Source organism: Bos indicus x Bos taurus, unplaced genomic scaffold, assembly GCF_003369695.1.
Source record: "Bos indicus x Bos taurus breed Angus x Brahman F1 hybrid unplaced genomic scaffold, Bos_hybrid_MaternalHap_v2.0 tig00002561_arrow_arrow_obj, whole genome shotgun sequence".
Taxonomy (NCBI): Eukaryota; Metazoa; Chordata; class Mammalia; order Artiodactyla; family Bovidae; genus Bos; species Bos indicus x Bos taurus.
The window spans coordinates 1-13,824 of record NW_020867550.1 but is presented as its reverse complement, the minus strand read 5'-3'; the positions used below and the strand labels follow the sequence as shown (position 1 = coordinate 13,824).

General features: G+C 45.8%; 1 protein-coding gene across 1 annotated transcript in view; it reads left to right on the top strand.

The window, feature by feature from the left end:
• Positions 1-11,808, top strand: part of LOC113888851 (mitochondrial carnitine/acylcarnitine carrier protein-like) — a 34,260-nt gene extending 22,452 nt beyond the window's left edge. The window contains 7 exon segments of the mRNA XM_027535833.1: positions 9,164-9,281; positions 10,041-10,113; positions 10,488-10,516; positions 10,519-10,596; positions 11,179-11,300; positions 11,719-11,737; positions 11,740-11,808. Coding sequence (XP_027391634.1) covers positions 9,164-9,281; positions 10,041-10,113; positions 10,488-10,516; positions 10,519-10,596; positions 11,179-11,300; positions 11,719-11,737; positions 11,740-11,780 — 480 coding nt within the window. The 3' untranslated portion in view covers positions 11,781-11,808.
• Positions 11,809-13,824: the final 2,016 nt, after the last annotated feature.

The following is a 13,824-nucleotide window of genomic DNA, read 5'->3' as shown; positions in this document are numbered from 1 at the left end:
TGAGTTTTCTTTCATCTAAGAATGCCTGCTTTTCCTTTTATTCCTGAAGAATATTTTCACTTGACATAGGGTCCTGGGATGACAGTTCTTTGCTTTCAGCTCCTGAAAGATACTGTGCCACTCCTTTCTACCCTCCCCGGTTTTCTGCTGTCATTCTAAATATTTCAGTGTTGTTCTTCGGTTGCTAAGTCATGTCCAGCTCTTTGTGACCCCATGGACTACAAGGCTTCCCTGTCCTTCACCATCCCCCAAAGTTTGTTAAAACTCATGTCCAGTCAGTCAGTGATGCTATCCAAACATCTCCTCCTCTGTCGCCCCCTTCTGCTTCTATCTTCAATCTTTCCCAGCATCAAGGTCTTTTTCAGTGAGTTGGCTCTCCACATCAGGTGGCCAAAGTATTGGAGCTTCAGCTTCAGCGTCAGTCCTTCCAGTGAATATTCAGGACTGCTTTCCTTTAGGATTGACTAGTTTGATCTTCTTGCCGTCCAAGGGGCTCTCAAGGGTCTTCTCCAACACCACAATTCAGAAGCATTTATTCGTTGGTGTTCAGTCTTCTTTACGGTCCAACTCCCATCCATGTGTGTTATTTTTCTCAGGCTACTCTTAAGCTTCTTTCTTTGTTTTCAGTTTTCGACTAAGTTCATTTGTGATGTGCTCTGGCATGGATTTATTTTGGGGCATTCTGTTTAGGTTTTGGTCAGCTTCTTAAATCTCTATGTTTCAGTTCAGTTCAGTCGCTCAGTCATGTCTGACTCTTTGTGACCCCGTGGACTGCAGCACACCAGGCCTCTCTGTTCATCACCAGCTCCCAGAGTTTACTCAAACTCATGTGCATTGAGTTGGTGATGCCATTCAACCATCTCACTCTCTGTCGTCCCCTTCTCCTCCCGCCTTCAATCTTTCCCAGCATCAGGGTCTTTTCAAATGAGTTAGCTCTTTGCATCAGGTGGCCAAAGTATTGGAGTTTCAGCTTTAACATCAGTCCTTCCAGTGAATATTCAGGATTGATTTCCTTTAGGATGGACTGGTTGGATCTCCTTGCAGTCCAAGGAACTCTCAAGAGTCTTCTCCAACACCACAGTTCAAAAGCATCCATTCTTTGGTACTCAGCTTTCTTTGTAGTCCAACTCTCACATCCATACATGACTACTGGAAAAGCCATAGGCTTGACTAGACTGACCTTTGTTGGCAAAGTAATGTCTCTTCTTTTGAATATGCTATCTAGGTTGGTCATAGCTTTTCTTCCAAGGAGCAAATGTCTTTTAATTTCATGGCTGCACTCACCATCTGCAGTGATTTTGGAGCCCCCCAAAATAAAGTCTGCCACTGTTTCCACTGTTTCTCCATCTATTTCCCATGAAGTGTTGGGACTAGATGCCATGATCTTAGTTTTCTGAATGTTGAGCTTTAAGCCAACTTTTTCACTCTCCTTTTTCACTTTCATCAAGAGGCTCTTTAGTTCTTCTTCACTTTCTGCCATAAGGGTGGTGTCATCTGCATATCTGAGGTTATTGATATTTCTCCCGGCAATCTTGATTCCAGCTTGGGCTTCCTCCAGCCCAGCATTTCTCATGATGTACTCTGCATATAAGTTAAATAAGCAGGGTGACAATATACAGCCTTGACGTACTCCTTTTCTTACTTGGAACCAGTCTGTTGTTCCATGTCCAGTTCTAACTGTTGCTTCCTGACCTGCATACAGATTTCTCAAGAGGCAGATCAGGTGGTCTGGTATTCCCATCTCTTTCAGAATTGTCCACAGTTTATTGTGATCCACACAGTCAAAGGCTTTGGCATAGTCAATAAAGCAGAAATAGATGTTTTTCTTGGATTCACACTTTTTTGATGATCCAGCGGATGTTGGCAATTCGATCTCTGGTTCCTCTGCCTTTTCTAAAACCAGCTTGAACATCAGGAAGTTCACGGTTCACGTATTGCTGAAGCCTGGCTTGGAGAATTTTGAGCATTACTTTACTAGCATATGAGGTGAGTGCCTTTGTGCGGTAGTTTGAACATTCTTTGGTGTTGCCTTTCTTTCGGATTGAAATGAAAACTGACCTTTTCCAGTCCTGTGGCCACTGCTGAGTTTTCCAAATTTGCTGGCATGTTGAATGCAACACTTTCACAGCATCATCTTTTAGGACTTGAAATAGCTCAACTGGAATTCCATCACCTCCACTAGCTTTGTTCATAGTGATGCTTCCTAAGGCCCACTTGACTTCGCATTCCAGGATGTCTGGTTCTAGGTGAGTGATCACACCATCATGATTATCTGGGTCTTGAAGATCTTTTTTATACTGTTCTTCTGTGTATTCTTGCCACCTCTTCTTAATATCTTCTGCTTCTTTTAGGTCCATACCATTTCTGTCCTTTCTTGAGCCCATCTTTGCATGAAGTGTTCCCTTGGTATCTCTCATTTTCTTGAAGAGATCTCTAGTCTTTCCCATTCTACTGTTTTCCTCTATTTCTTTGCACTGATCACTGAGAAAGGCTTTCTTATCTCCCCTTGCTATTCTTTGGAACTCTGCATTCAAATGGGTATATCTTTCCTTTTCTCCTTTTTTTTTTGCTTCTCTTCTTTTCACAGCTATTTGTAAGGCCTCCTCAGACAGCCATTTTGCTCTTTTGCATTTCTTTTTCTTGGGGATGGTCTTGCTCCCTGTCTCCTGTACAGTGTCACGCACCTCTGTCCATAGTTCATCAGGCACTCTGTCTATCAGATATAGTCCCTTGAATCTATTTGTCATTTCCACTGTATAATTGTTAGGGATTTGATTTAGGTCATACCTGAGTGGTCTTGGACTTCCTGATGGCTCAGAGGGTAAAGTGTCTGTCTGCAATGCAGGAGACAGGGTTCGATCCCTGAGTCGGGAAGATCCCCTGGGGAAGGAAATGGCAACCCACTCCAGTACTATTGCCTGGAAAATCCCATGGATGGAGGAGCCTGGTAGGCTACAGTCCATGGAGTCACAAAGAGTCGGACACGACTGAGCGACTTTACTTTCACTTTTCACTTTGAGTGGTCTAGTGGTTTCTTCAGTTTAAGTCTGAATTTGGCCATAAGGAGGTCATGATCTGAGCCATAGTCAGCTCCTGGTCTTGTTTTTGCTGACTGTATAGAGCTTCTCCCTCTTTGGCTACAAAGAATATAATCAACCTGTTTTCAGTGTTGACCACCTGGTGATGTCCATGTGTAGAATCTTCTCTTGTGTTGTTGGAAGAGGGTGTTTACTATGACTAGTGCGTTCTCTTGGCAAAACTCTATTAGCCTTTGCTCTGCTTCATTCGGTACTCCAAGGCCAAATTTGCCTGTTACTCCAGGTGTTTCTTGACTTCCTACTTTTGTATTCCAGTCCCCTATAATGAAAAGGACATTTTTGGGGGAGTTAGTTCTAGAAGGTCTTGTAGATCTTCATAGAACCATTCAACTTCAGCTTCTTCAGCATTACTGGTTGGGGCATAGACTTCGATTACCATGATATTGAATGGTTTGCCTTGGAAACGAACATTCTGTCATTTTGAGGTTGCATCCAAGTACTTCATTTCAGACTCTCTTGTTCACTATGATGGCTACTGCATTTCTTCTAAGGGATTTTTGCCCACAGTAGTAGATATAGTGGTCATCTGAGTTAAATTCACCCATTCCAGTCCATTTTAGTTCGCTGATTCCTAGAATGTCAGTGTTCACTCTTGCCATCTCCTGTTTGACCACTTCCACTTTGCCTTGATTCATGGACCTAACATTCCAGGTTCCTATGCATTCCAGGTTCCTCTTTACAGCATCGGACCTTGCTTCCATCACCAGTCACATCCACAACTGGGTTTTGTTTTTGCTTTGGCTCCGTCTCTTCATTCTTTCTGGAGTTATTTCTCCAGTGATCTCCAGTAGCATATTGGGCACCTACTGACCTGGAGAGTTCCTCTTTCAGTATCATATCATTTTGCCTTTTCATACTGTTCATGGGGTTCTCAAGGCAAGAACACTGAAGTGGTTTGCCATTCCCTTCTCCAGTGGACCACATGCTGTCAGACCTCTCCACCATGACCCGCCCGTCTTGGGTGGCCCTACATGGCATGGCTCATAATTTCATTGAGTTAGATAAGGCTGTGGTCCATGTGGTTAGATTGGTTAGTTTTCTGAGATTGTGGTTTTCAGTCTATCTGCCCTCTGATGGAGAAGGATAAGAGGCTTATGGAAGCTTCCTGATGGGAGAGAAAACTGAGGGGGAAACTGGGTCTTGTTCTGATGGGCGGGGCCATGCTCAGTAAATCTTTAATCCAATTTTCTATTGATGGATGGGGCTGTGATCCCTCCCTGCTATTTGCCTGGGGCCAAGGCGGATTCTTGACCAGCTGGGCTGTCAGGGAAGCTCTCAATGTTTGTTTTGCCTGATTTGGGGAGTTTTCAGCTTGACTTCTTTGAATACTTGTTCAGTCCTGCCCTGTTGTCTCCTCTTCTTCTGGGACTGGGAGGACACAAGATTAAGATTTTCTGATATAGCCCCATGGGCTTACAGTCCCTGAGGTTCTGTTTGATTTGTTTCAGTTTGTTTTGTGTCTTGTTCAGATTGGATACTTTCCACTGTTTTGTCTTCTGATGCTGCTTTTTTTTTTTTTTTTTTCCTTATCTCTCCCCTGTATTCTGCTGTTGAGCGAGCCATCCACTGAGTTTTAAATTTTGGCTGTTTTTCAGTTCTAAAACTTTCATTTGGTTCTTCCTCATACCTTCTATTTCTGTGCGAAGATTTTCTTTCTTTGCTGTGGCTTTCTAATCTTTTGAATCTATTTCAAGCATATTCACGATTCGTCATTGAAGGATTTTTACAATGCCTGCTCTAAAATGTCTGTCAAAGAATTCGTACATCTCTGTCATCTTGGTGTTGGCCTCTACTGCTTCTTTTTTCTTTCAGTTTGAGATCTTCCTGGTTAGTGCGATTTCCAGTTGGAACCCGGATATTTGCATATTTTATTGAGATTTTGGATCCTTTATAAACTTCCTGTTTCTGTTGGCTTTCTCTGACACCACGCCAGTAGGAAGTGAGGGCTGCTGCCTTGCTACTGCCAAGTGAGTACAAGTGCAGGGGCCCTGCTTGCCCTCTATAGACACTTGAGGGTGGGGCACTGCTTTTTACTGTTGGGTGGGTGTGGGAGTTCTCCTGACTCCACTGACAACACAGGACAGGAGAGCCCTGGTTACAGCTGTCAGGGATGAAAGTCCTCATTCCCTCTTTGGTCCTCTCTGACTCCACCCAGGCAGCACATTGGGTACCTCGTTACAGCCCTGCAAAGGAGGAAGTTGGGCTCCCCACATGGTCTTTGCTCGTGTGGGTGAGGGTGAGGCTACAGTTTTTTCTATGATGTATGGCTGGAAAAGAGTGTTTTTTGTCTAAAGATGTTCTGTCTTTCTAGGCTGTTCCTTTTCTGATCCTTTGTCTAGGGAATGCAGGCTTTCGTTGGGCCTTCTTTTTTAGTCTGTGCCTGTTGGCATTCCTGGATCACCAGTATCTTCTGCCTCAAGTCTGAGATATGTCAAATGAGAATACACAGCGAACTCACCATGATGTCATTGCTCAAGGCGGAAAGTACTTAGTGAGTCTGCTTCTCCTCTCCAAATTCTCAGAGCCCTCTTATATTTGTTTAAAACAAATAATGTTAGGGCTTTTTTTTTCTTTGGTATTTAGCAGGAAGAATAAAGACTTGCTAGAAGCCTGTATATTGATTTTGAGTTAGTGAATATTTATTTTCTTTTCAGTAGCCTTGTCCATTAGCCTTTTCCATCATGACTTCTTCCTTTTCTTTTATGCCTGAAGTCCTTTTCTTTTTTTTTTTTTTTGATTAATTTAGTTAGTTAGTTTTGGCTGTGCTAGTCTTCATTGCTGCTCAAGGGCTTTCTCTAGTTGCAGTGGCTTCTCTTGCTTCAGATCTCAGGCTCTAGGCACACGGGCTTCAGTAATTATGGCCTACGGGCCCAGTTGCTCCGTGGAATGTGGGGTTTTAGTTCCCAGACCGGGGACTGAACCCGTATCCCCTGCATTGGCAGGCGGACTCTCAACCATTGGACCACCAGGGAAGTCCCCCTGATTTCTGCTCCTAGATGAGACAGTCCCTGTGCACTCCTCCACTCTGCTGGGTGGCTACTTTGTACCTCTCTTCTCTTCTCAGACCCTGACCCTCTCAGCAGATGACCTGGCTTTCTACTCCACAGAGAAAACTGAAACCGCCAGAAGAGAACTTTACCAGATGCCCTCCACTGCCCCACTGGCGCCTGACTACACCTGTGGCTGCCTGGCCTGTTTCCACCAAGAATGGCCCATGCTTCTGCTTCTGCTTGACCCCGCCTCCTAACCCCTCTTGCCCATTCAGAGACCTTGTTCAGCAGTTCTTCTTTCTCTCCTTCAGCATCAGTTTTTGCTTTCTAGTAGATTGTTATGTTTGGCAAAGGTCAGCATCAGTTTTTGCTTTCTAGTAGATTGTTCTCTTTGGCAATAAAGGCATGAACCTGCTTCTGTTTTCACCTTAAAAATACAGACTTCTCTCTTTTACCTTCCACCTCCATTTCTGGGCTTCCTGTCTTTGCTCTGTGCATGTTCGTGCACGGGTGCTTAGTCACTCAGTCATGTCTGACTCTGTGACCCCATGGACTATAGCCCGCCAGGCTTATCTGTCTATGGGATTCTTTAGGCAAGAATACTGGAGCGGGTTGCCATTTCCTCCTCCAGGGTATCTTCCTGACCCAGGGATCAAACCCTAATCTCTTTTGTCTCCTGCATTGCAGGCAGATTCTTTATCCTTTCATCAGGGAAGCTCTGTCTTTACTCCCTCTTACATTGAAACTCTTGGAAAAAGTTTTTCATTTTTGTTGTTTTTTCCCCACTCGTTGTCTCCAGTACCTCTTCTCTAATAGTTAAACATACATCAGACTGGCTTTTGCCTCACAACACTAACAAAACTACTTTTATCAAGGTCACTAGTGACTTTTACACCAAGTCCAGTGTTCAGTTCTTGGACCTGGACATAGGTCCATCTTGATTCATCAACAGAATTGGACTCAACTGGTCCCCTACTCTTCCTTGAAGAGCTGTCTTCACTTGGCTTCTCTCCTGACTTTCTACCTACTTGGCTGCTCCTTCTCTATGTCCTTTGTTGATTCATCATCATCTTCTCGATCTTTTAATGTTCACGTGCACGAGACTCAGTGCTATTACACTCATCTCACTGATGATTTCTTCTTGTCTCATGACTTTTAGACACAATCTGTATGATGACGATTTTCCAATTTGTATCACCAGCTCAGATTTTTCCTGCACTCTGGACTAGTTCATCCAACATTCCCACTGGACACTAATAGGCACCTCAAAGTCACCATGTGCAAAGCTGAACTCCTGGTCTTCCTCAGTCCTTGCTTCACTTACAGCCTTCTACAACTCTGTTGGGGGCAATACCATCTGTCTAGTTGTTCAGCTCTAAAACCCCAGAGTCCTCCTAGATTCCTTTTTGTCTCATTGAACACATCCCGTTTGTTGAACAGTTAAGCTGGCTTTTACCGTATCCCAAATCTACTCCTTCCCACCACCTCCATTGTAAACCACGTGGTCCCAGGTCACCTTCATCACTGTTCTGGGTGACTGTAAGGTCCTCGTCACTTGTTTCCCTGTTTATAGTCTATACCATACATTACAGTGAACGGATTCTGTTACTATGTCACTTCATGCTCCGTCCTCTTTTTCCCCGCAGGTCACTGTGAGTCAACTCTAGCATCCTCTGATAACATGGGCCACCCTGCCATCCCTCAGACATACCAGGTTCACCTGTGGCAGGATCATCTGGGGAAGACATATTTTGTTTTAAAAGCCATTGATACTCAACCAGATATTGTCTTAAGTTTATTATTTTAGATAAATTGACATCTTCCTGATTGAAAACTTTTCCTAACCAGAACTGTTGTTGTGTTATTCAGTTGCTAAGTCACATCTTACTCTTTTGAGACCCCATGGACTGTAGCCCTCAAGGTTCCTCTGTCCATGGAATTTTCCAGGCAAGAATACTCGAGTGGGTTGCTCTTTTCTTCTCCAGGGGATCTTCCTGACCCAGGCGTCACACCGCGTCTCCTGGATTGGCAGATGGATTCTTTACTAGTGCGCCACCAGGGAAGCCCAACAAAACTCTTACTCTCTTTTATTCACCTCTTCTTTTCTATCCCTTGGCAAGTTTTTAGAGTTTTATTTACGCCAATCCTATGGCTTGATGCACATATATTTTGTTATTTTGAATGAGATTCTTTTCCATTATTCCTTCAACTAGTTGTTGGTATGTACAAAATTGTCGGATTATATATTTATTTGTAAGCATTTCTCCTTGGGAACTCTTAAATATGAACTCCCTTTCCAACTTAATTACTCTTTGGTTGATGCCTTCATATGTTTAGATTCCTCTTGACTCTGTACTTGCTTTGGATCCTGTACAGGCTTTCTTTCTTTCAGATCTTTTCTGGAATACCTCCCGCTTGCCCTCAGGCTCTTGGGGAAATGAACACATTTCAATAGGTGTCCCATATTTTTCTACATTTGCTTCCTTTTGTCCTCCTTCTCTACAAGGATGGTATTTTTAAAAATTAATACACATTTAATTTTCTTAATTAATTAAGAGACTGGGACAAAGGGCCTCTCCTTGGCCCTCCCCTGGCTCTGCACAGGACCTCTGTCCAAGCACTTAGAGCTCTGAATACAATTTCCAGCTCACCTTCTCTTAACCAAGCTTCATGATCACTTAGAGCTTGAATGGATTTAGTATTGCATGGATATTTGTTGAAGGAATAAGTAAATGACTGAAATATTGTCTAGTCCTTTCTAGAACTTCCAACTACATTTATTGGGGATAAAGATACTTGGGAATTTATTTTTCAACTTACTTTCCAGTTCCTCTGCTGTTTTTATTTTTTCCTAATCAGTGTGTATGTATTTTGTCATATTTTCACCTAGCCTTAGTTCATAGTGACTTCACCAGCATTATACATTCTAAACAACTGTCGGTGTGCCACTGAAGTCTGTTATTGATCTAATGCATAATGACCACTGGCACACTCACTGTGCACTCTTTCGTAGCCTGTTGAGTCTGTTGACTTGGATGTTGCTCTTGCTGACTTGACATTCTTCCTCCCTCTCAGATTCAGGCTTCTTCAGGGGAGACCAAGTACACTGGGCCTTTGGACTGTGCGAAGAAGCTATACAAGGAGGCTGGGGTCCGAGGGATCTACAAGGGGACTGTACTCACGCTCATGCGAGGTAACCTTTGAGCCTCCACCTGTGGTGGATTTGCCACAGGGAGGTCTTGCCTGGATCTCTGGATTAGCCTTGGCACCGTACATGCCACGGCCCTGATAGGGGCTCGCACGGTGTGTCCTGCTTTGAGGCCATTCACCTCTGGCCAGCATGGACACGCATGAGAATGGGGGGGACCTTCCATCCTTCTGGTAGGCCGGCCCCCAAGGGTGGAAATCATGACAGTGGCAGTAGCAGTAGATGGAAAGCATGGCTGGAGGGATGAGTGGGAAAAAGGAATACCATAGGAGGCTTCCCTGGTGGTCCAGTGGTTAAGACTCCAGCTTCCATGCAGGGGGCATGGTTTGATCCCTGGTGCCATGTGGTGCAGCCAGAAAAAAAAAAAAGAATGACTTAGTAACAGTGGAGCTTTCATTTGGCTTGAGAGGCATATCCTACGGGGCTGGCGCCAGGCGCCAGAGATAGCCCTGAGATGGCAGCTCGGAGGAAGGCCGGATGTTAGCTCCAGTTAATACTGCTTGGAGTGGGCATATTAGTGGGGACCACTCAGAGGGCCTCTGAAGGTGAAATAATGTCATGCTTGTTTGTGTTCACTGACACCAGTGTTGGCCCCAGAGCCACCTCTGATCACTGTAGATAGAAGTGCTGCTGAGGAACTTCTCAGAAACCTTCAAGGGTCCAGTGCCAAGGTGGCTCTCCTAAGATCAAGAAATCTGTGAGGCTTTTCTGTCATTTATTTAACATCTTTCTTGCCACTAACAGATGTTCCAGCCAGTGGCATGTATTTCATGACATATGAGTGGCTGAAAAATATCTTCACTCCAGAGGGAAAGAGGTGAGGAGAACAGAAGAGCTTAGAAGCCACTTTCCCTCATTACCGGTAGGTTTGCCCTTGCCCATTAGTGGGTCTGAAGGCAGAAATGGGACCTGCTTCTGTCTCCATGTCTACTTTCCTCTTGTTACTGTTGAGCCCCAGCTAATACCAATACCTCTTACTCTGTGGCTCACCCAGTGAGCAAGGGTTTGAAACAAGTACAGAAACCTCCTCCAAAGAGTGGCAGCTACCTTGTCACAGGAGTCTTGCCTTGGACCACCTCCCTGCAGCCAGTTCCTCCCTCTCTGTGGCTGCCAGGTCTGCACAGAGAGGGATGATCTGAACGCCACTCTCACAGCCTTTGTGTGACCAGGGTTGTGTTTGATGTTCTGCAGCGTCAATGAGCTCAGCGTGCCTCGGATCCTGGTGCTGGGGGTTTTGCGGGGATCTTCAACTGTGCTGTGGCAATCCCCCCAGACGTGCTCAAGTCCCGCTTCCAGACTGGTTAGTAGGAGATAACAGGGGTGGATGGGGTTGGAGTGGGCCCCCAAACTGGCTGCCCCTGGGATACGGAGCTCTTAAGGTCTTAGGCACACTCCCTCTCACAGTAGCTCTCAGTGAGTGTCTGGCCAGCATTCTCCCACGTAGTCATTTGTGTCCTGAGAATGTGAGACTCATTTTCTTGTCAGCCTAACATAAAGTAACTGAGAGAAGGACTTCCCTGGTGGTCCAGTGTTAATACTCCACTAGATGGGACACAGGTTCACCGTGAACGAAGATCCACATGCTGCGCAATGTGACCCCAAAAAAGTGAGAGAAGAAGTCACGTCAGCCTTTCCCCACGTGAGCGGAAGGACTGTTTCATTGTTCATTCTTTTCCCATTTCCTGGCACTAGTATAATCCAGACGTTGGTTTGTCCAGGATGAACTGTGTTGTCTGTGGACTGGTTCTGGGTGACCCACACAGTAGCCTCTCCCTGGTGCTGTGGCCCTGCAGGAAGCCTTGACTACAAATTGTCCCCATGTAGTCACCATGGTCAGGTCAGAAAGCTTCCTGAAGCCTTAATGGTTGGTTTCTGCCCACAGCGCCTCCTGGAAATATCCTAATGTTTCAAAGATGCTTGAGGGAGCTGATCCGGGATGAAGGCATCACATCCTTGTACAAGGGCTTCAATGCAGTGATGATCCGAGCCTTCCCAGCCAATGCGGTGAGTGTGACTGGCAGGGGCTATGATTTTTCCATTTGGGGCTCAGAGCAGAGTGCAGTGGTCCGATTTTGCTTGCTTCTGAGATTTAACTGGGGCTCAGTTTTTCTGAAGTCCCACCCTCAGCCAGAGCGTCCTCATTTGTCCCCTTTCCTAAATCTGTCAGATGAGTTACCTTTGTGATTCTCCAAGGCGAGGAGCTTTGACTTCCTGGCATGGCCATCAGAAGTGGGCCAGTTGTGGGACATGCATTTTCTTTCCTATTAGGGATGAGAAAGCACAGCTTGATTCCGTGAGTTGAGGAAGGGGGTAAGATTAGGAACGGGTTTTGGTCCTGACAGGGCCAGCCGCACAACGCTGGGGTCTCTGTGAGTAGCCACAACTCCTGTTGGCTTTTCTTTTCCTTCCAACCCCTTCTCAGGCCTGTTTCCTGGGCTTTGAATTGCCATGAAGTTCCTTAACTGGGCTGTGCCCAACTTGTGAGGCTGAAGGCTGCTCCAGGCTTCAGGATGCCAGAAGCTGTCATCCAGGAGGAAAACTGTGGCAGGACTAGGCAGTCCTGAGGTGTGAGGAGAGGGGGATGGTGGGATGAGAGCTCTGGCATGGACCTGTCGAGACCATTGTCTTAATCACACCTCTACCTGTTATTGCCATTTTGCAACTTGAATCTCTCTTGTCAATTTAAGGGATCTCATGAGGACTTGAGGTGGAATAAGTAGCTTCTAGACCACATACCAACCTGCGCCAGGGTGCTGTCTGCCAGTTGACTACTAGCCCTCCTACACCCAGAATACTCTTCGAAAAAGAGGACTGTCAACCTCTCACTGGAGACACTCTGCATGTTTTCAGCCAGCTGTCTATGAGCTGGGCCTTCCTGGATCCCTAGCCAGGAACACCCCACCAGGGTATCCTCTAATCCTGGCATGCACAGCTCCAGGTCCACATGGGAATGTGGACCTGAGGCCTGCATCTGTCTGTCTATGCAGACTGAGCAAATGTGCCTAGGGTGGAGAGGCCTGTTAACACTCGGGTTTTGTTTTGTTTTTTTAATGCAGCAAGTAATCAGAATTAAAACTAGAGTAGCCTAATTTCCCAGGAGTGTTGGGAAAGCTTTCTCTCCTACACAGAGGAGAGTTTTGAATAGACCATCCCAGCTTGCTAGGATAAGTGAGAAAGTGAGAAAAGCCCAGTGTAGGAAGACTCTTTTTGCACACTCTTTTCTCATGAGGAGCGCCTATATTGAACAGGAAATAATAAATATTGTTTCTAATTTTCGCAATGTGTGAATTTTTTTTCTTTTGATTCTGGGTCATTTCAGCAAGCAGCCAGGGCCTCGGTGGAGGCTGTTAGGCATCTAGCAACCTTCCCTGGATGGAATTCAGGCAGCAATTTCAGCAAGAGAGAAAGAGGAAGAAGTCTTGGCCCACCTGGCCTTCCCTGACTGCCCTGGCCCCAGCTCCTGGAGGGTTAGATCGGTGGGGTGGATAAGGCAATCTGACTGGTAACTGTTCCCATAGCGCTTGGGGTCGCTGTTATGATCTGATGTCTGGGCCTACTTATCAGGCTGAAAGATGATGATTGATTGGGTGCAGCCAGGGGAGATGAGGGAAGTCAGAGTGGAGAGTGACAGGCTAGCTAGTCCGTCCTTAGCTGGGGGAGGGAGAGGCTACCAGAGCTGGGCTTCTCTGGCTTTGTCCCATCTGGCAGTCACACTTCCGCTGGCACTTCCCACCTCACTGCAGCTACACAGAGATCCCTTGGACTTTGGCTTCAGAGGTATCACTCAGTGTAAATGGGTGAGAGGGGAAGGACCCATCCCCATCTGGGAGTGGGTGGTGGCCAATTTTGCCCAGAAGCTGAAGATTTAGGGTTTAAGGAAGGAAGCTTTATTCCTGGGAAGATATTTTCTGGATGATGGTCAAGTAAAAATAATTGCTTCAAGGATAAAAATTGTTGCTCTTCTTCCTGGGAGATTAATTAATTCAGTGTTACGCTTTCCTGTCTCATGCTGCAGGATATCTTGTTTAATCTCTCACTGATGAGGAGATGGCCTCCGAGGTGTCTCCTTAAGCTCTTCTCGGCACTGCTCAGTCCTTGAGACAGTCCTGAGACCTCAACCTTTTCCAGGGAGCCCTGGGAGTGCGTTTGCATTCTAGCTAAATGCCCAGCCATTCCCATGGCTCAGGAATCACTTTTACAGTCTTCTGCTTCTGAATAATTTGCCCTTTGAAACAGCTTCCATTGGAAAGTGGAATATTTATTCTTTTTGATGCTAATGCTGGTGGATTCTTTTACTACTCTGGGATCAAGAGAGTTGAAGTCAAAAAAGGGGAAAGCCCCTGGAGGCATATGTGTGAAGGGAGCAGAGCAGATGGTGAGTGACCCCCTTCTGGCTGGCACTTCCTGTTTATGATGCACTTTGAAATGCCACCTGTTCCTGATGTATCTCTCCCTCTCCTGGATGGGGGTGAGGGTGGGGAGAGTTTGGGGCCCCCTTAAGGAATTTCTTAGACTGCTACAGACAGCG